The sequence below is a fragment of the Echinops telfairi genome, unplaced genomic scaffold (genome assembly GCF_000313985.2).
Source record: "Echinops telfairi isolate 266 unplaced genomic scaffold, ASM31398v2 ScPeMD7_7458;HRSCAF=8496, whole genome shotgun sequence".
Taxonomy (NCBI): Eukaryota; Metazoa; Chordata; class Mammalia; order Afrosoricida; family Tenrecidae; genus Echinops; species Echinops telfairi.
Genome location: NW_022111358.1, coordinates 39,896,282 through 39,900,715, shown reverse-complemented (window position 1 = coordinate 39,900,715; position 4,434 = coordinate 39,896,282). Strand labels below are relative to the sequence as shown.

At 37.2% G+C, this 4,434-nt stretch overlaps 1 protein-coding gene across 1 annotated transcript in view; it reads left to right on the top strand.

The window, feature by feature from the left end:
• Positions 1–4,434, top strand: part of ABCA5 (ATP binding cassette subfamily A member 5) — an 81,347-nt gene that overhangs the window by 17,339 nt on the left and 59,574 nt on the right. Inside the window, exons 9-10 of the mRNA XM_045299488.1 lie at positions 434–622; positions 1,354–1,501. Of these exons, the coding sequence (XP_045155423.1) occupies positions 434–622; positions 1,354–1,501 (337 nt within the window). The remainder of the gene's footprint in view (positions 1–433; positions 623–1,353; positions 1,502–4,434) is intronic.

Sequence of the window (4,434 nt, the reverse complement as noted above, 5' to 3'; positions counted from 1 at the left end):
CATGAACCCTTGATAATTTATAAATTATTATTTTGTCATATCTTGCCCTGTCTGACGTCTCCCTTCACCCACTTTTCTGTTGTCCGTCCCCCAGGGTAAGGACTCATTAATTTATGGCTTTATTCTAATTTATGGCTTTATTCAGCTATGCTTTTTTCTAACTGCAAAGACATGGCTGTTAATGGTTGTATAGTGTAGAGCTTACCATATTTGCCTAATTATATTCATAGGTAAAACATAGCTTTTCATTTATCTCATTTTAAGTTTTTTTATGTGTATTACTTAGATGAGAATAAAATCTCTTATTTTCAAATTGATTTTTAATGCATGCATTTAAAAATATAAATAGCTTGTTCTCATATGTAAATTAAATGTTTATCTTTAGCCCAATGTATATGAACAATACATTAATCTTAATATTTATATCTTACAGGTGCTTTTTGCTTTAATGCTGACGCCTCTTTTTAAAAAATCAAAACATGTGGGAATAGTGGAATTTTTAGTCACTGTGGCTTTTGGATTTGTTGGTCTTTTGATAGTCCTCATGGAAAGTTTTCCCAGATCACTAGTATGGCTTCTATGTCCCTTTTGTCAGTGTACCTTTTTGATTGGTATTGCACAGGTAGGTAATATATTTATCATGCACTCTCTAAACATTTTCTTTGATCATCAGTTCCATGTAATATGTTGTTAGGGATTGTGGAGTCAGTCTGACTCATAGTGACCATGTGACAGAGTACAACTGTCTTAGAGGGTTTTCCCTGCTCTACATTTTGTTTCCTCATATATCTTACCTCTTCCCACCCACCCCCTAAAAAGGTTTTAAAATTTCAACATGAGAAAGGAATCATATTTGAACACATTTTATATCTGCGTTCATTTATATTTTCCCCATATTTAAGTTCTCCACAAAGTTCTCCATTTATAACTGATCATTTCAACATTGGAAAAATGCTAACCATAATGTGATCTCTAGTATTACATTTGTTTGGCTTCTCTGTGGCTCATAACCCTTTTGTTTACACTGGCTCATGTTAACACTAGACTTTATTTTTGTTTCATGTAGCAATCATAGCATGAGAGTTAAGTGCCCTAGGCATGGAGACATCCACCTTAAGATGCACAGCATTTAAAACACGATCAAAAGTAATTGTTGTGAAAAACTTTTGTTTCCATATTTGTTTTTCTTGAACATTCCTATTACTGATTTACTAGATTGTTTCACCTGTTAAAAGCCTTGTTTTTTCACTTATTATTAATTCTGGAGATAACGAATAATTAAACGTTTACATGGTATAGACTTGCTTGTTTTTATTATTTTCGTATAGTAAAGTTGACATTTCTGTTTTTTAGGTCATGCACTTAGAGGATTTTAATGAAGGTGCTTTGTTTTCTAATTTGACGGAAGGCCCATATCCACTAATTATTACTCTGATCATGCTAGTGCTTAATAGTATATTTTACGTCCTCTTGGCTGTGTATCTTGATCAAGTCATTCCAGGTATGCAGGTGATTATTGCCATTTGTTGTAAAGCTGTTTAATTTTTTTTGCCTCACATAGAAAATACCCTAAGTCATATTTCTTGGTAAGGCTCTCAGTTCAATTTTGACTGAGTATTTTTTTAACTTATTCCTTAACCACCACCAAACAGAAGGAGATTGTATAAAAAAAAAATTCATTTTGAAAACTTTCATGTGTCAGCCTCTTGACTAAACTATTTCCTTATTCTATCCATTACAGCCTCAAACTATGATGCCATTTGTGACTCCTCTATCATTCTCATCTCCTCTATTATAAGCAACTCCTAAACAAAACCAAACCAAACCCACTGCCATTAATTGATTTAGATTCATAATGATCCCGCAGGACAGCATAGAACTGCCCCCAACTGGTTTTCAAGGCAGTAAATCTTTCTTTCCTGAAGGAAATGGCCACATATTTCTCTTATATAAGAGTGGCTGGTGGATTCAAACCACCAGTCTTCTGGTTGGCAGTTGAGCACTTTAACCACCATATCACTAGGAATCCTTCCAGCTCCTATAGATGCAGTAATATTATACATATAGCAATATTTTCTTTTTCTCACTTCCTCATTACTTTGTCTATGTTGTAGACCTGCACTTCTTACTTGGTAATTACTAGCCACTTTGTGGCTTTTAACATTTACAGTAGGGTAATCCAGATGGATTAACATTTTATTTGTTCAGTAGCAGCAGCCACATTTCAATTGCTTACTAGCCACATAGGACTATGACTATTAGTTAACATATAAGAAAATGTAGAGCTAGAATATTCTCATCACTGGTTCTATTAGGCAGTGCTAATAATTTAGAGCCTTGTAATACCTTTTAGCTAGTTTTCCTATTTCAAGACCATCAATGAGATGGATTGACACAGTGGCTGTAACAATACGCTCACACACAACAATAGTGAAGATGGTACAGGACCAGGTGATGATGCTTCATTATGTTGTACATGGTGCATCTATGAGTCAGAACTGACCTGATGGCACCCGACAACCACACAGTCTGTCACAGCACTTTACTACTCTCTTTAATTAACTTAATCACCCGCTCAAAACTCTAGTGGAACTATCCTCATGAATTAAGTAGGAACGCTTAATATCTGTAGTACTTCTACATACTTAATCTCTTATTTTCATCCTCCCCTTTTTTATTGTACCTTACATCCATTTTTGCAGTCCTATTTACCTACTTACACACATTCTAATAGATTGTTTTCAGCTCCTCATAACAGAAAACCTTTCAGCTTAAACAGGAAGAAAATTAATTGACCGACTTACAGGGAAATCCGCAGATTGGGTGAGAGCTGGGCGTGGCTGATATAGTTCAATTATGTATTCAGAGATCCACTTTTGTCTGTGCTTTGCCACCTTTGTCTCAATCTGGCACGTTTGCTCTGCTCAAGGTTTCAAGCAGTGATGGCTGTTCTCTTTGTTTCACACCTAATAGAAAAGGGTGGGAAGCCTCTCTCCTAATGAAGCCAAGTACTAATAGGTCTTCCCTCTAGTTAGGATCAGTTCTGAAACACATGGCCATCTAGAAGTGGATAGGATGCACACACATTATTTAGATTTTTTTTTTCTGGGAAGCTTTAGATTTTTTTTAGGTAAAGAGGAAAATGGTTCTATGCTGCATTGGCAACAATCATTGTCTACCAAATCTTCATAAATCTCTCACTTCTTTCCCGTAGCCATGTTGCTCTCCTAATTCTGAATGTCTTTCCTAAGAACTAAATCCACTTTTCTAAACACCACCTATTTTCAAAAGCTATCTGCGATGGTACCTATTCAAGTGTTCAGGATCTGTCCTGTTGCTAGATAGAAATTTTTCCATTTTTGAACTCTTGTTAGTACTCTTCCTGGCATGTGTGCTGACTTTATTTAATGTTTCTTAATTTATCTCCAGGTTCTAATATGCATGCAGTGGCTACACAGAACACACAGACAATATGATTAAAGGCTTTATTAAGGAAGTTAACAAGTTGTAATGCCAGTAAGAAATGCTCAGGGTTGACTTGTTGTTTGGGACATGCTACAAAATTTTCTCTAGTATGTTAATAAATGCCCGAAGTGCATACCTCTGCTATAAACCTCAACCAAGAAAGCATTCAGCTTAAACTCCAAGGATCAGCAAACCCAACTCCTGGAGTTAAGTGCCTAGAGGTGCTGTATTTCAGAGGAATGCCAAGTACCAATTCAGTGAGCCTTAGCCCAGAGGCACTCAGCTCCACTCCTGTGGGTCAGCAAGTCACATCCAACTTCCATAATTAAATCCCCAGAGGTACCCCCCACTCCATAAGCCAGCTTCCTGCACAGACACACTCGGCTTTACTTCCTCTGAGGGTTGGGAAGTCCATCTTGTGTTCCATGCTCTGGCTGCTGGTTCTGCTGCTGCTCTTTTGATGGTATAGCTGCCATCTGGATCCAGGAGGTTCATTACAAAGGGATCTTGGGTTCAGAAGGCACACTCCACTCCTTCCTCTTGTTGGTAATGAGATTCCTCCTCCTGCTTCTCAGAGGGCTCCTTATATACACAGCAGGATGGCAACCCAGGGAATCTTAGTTGCAATTACTCATAGTGAATCCTATCAATATGTTCCCCTACCTTCTTAGCAGACTCATGCAGGGAAAAGTGGTTTAGTGGGAGTTTGAGGGTTTAGATAGAAGACCCACATTTAATAATTCACTGCCCCTGTGCATGCCTCAAATTCTGCATAGTAGCCATAAATTTTAAGTGTATGACAGTGACTTTATGACCAAGAGTGTGTTTTACTCACCTTTAGGGGCCCTTGAACTCACAGCATCTCTGAAGCTATCCACGAACTAGGATTATCTGTCAGTAAAATTTAGATTTTAGCACAGTTATGATTTAGTACTCTCTTTACATCTGAATGTGAGATTTAGGTTGTCA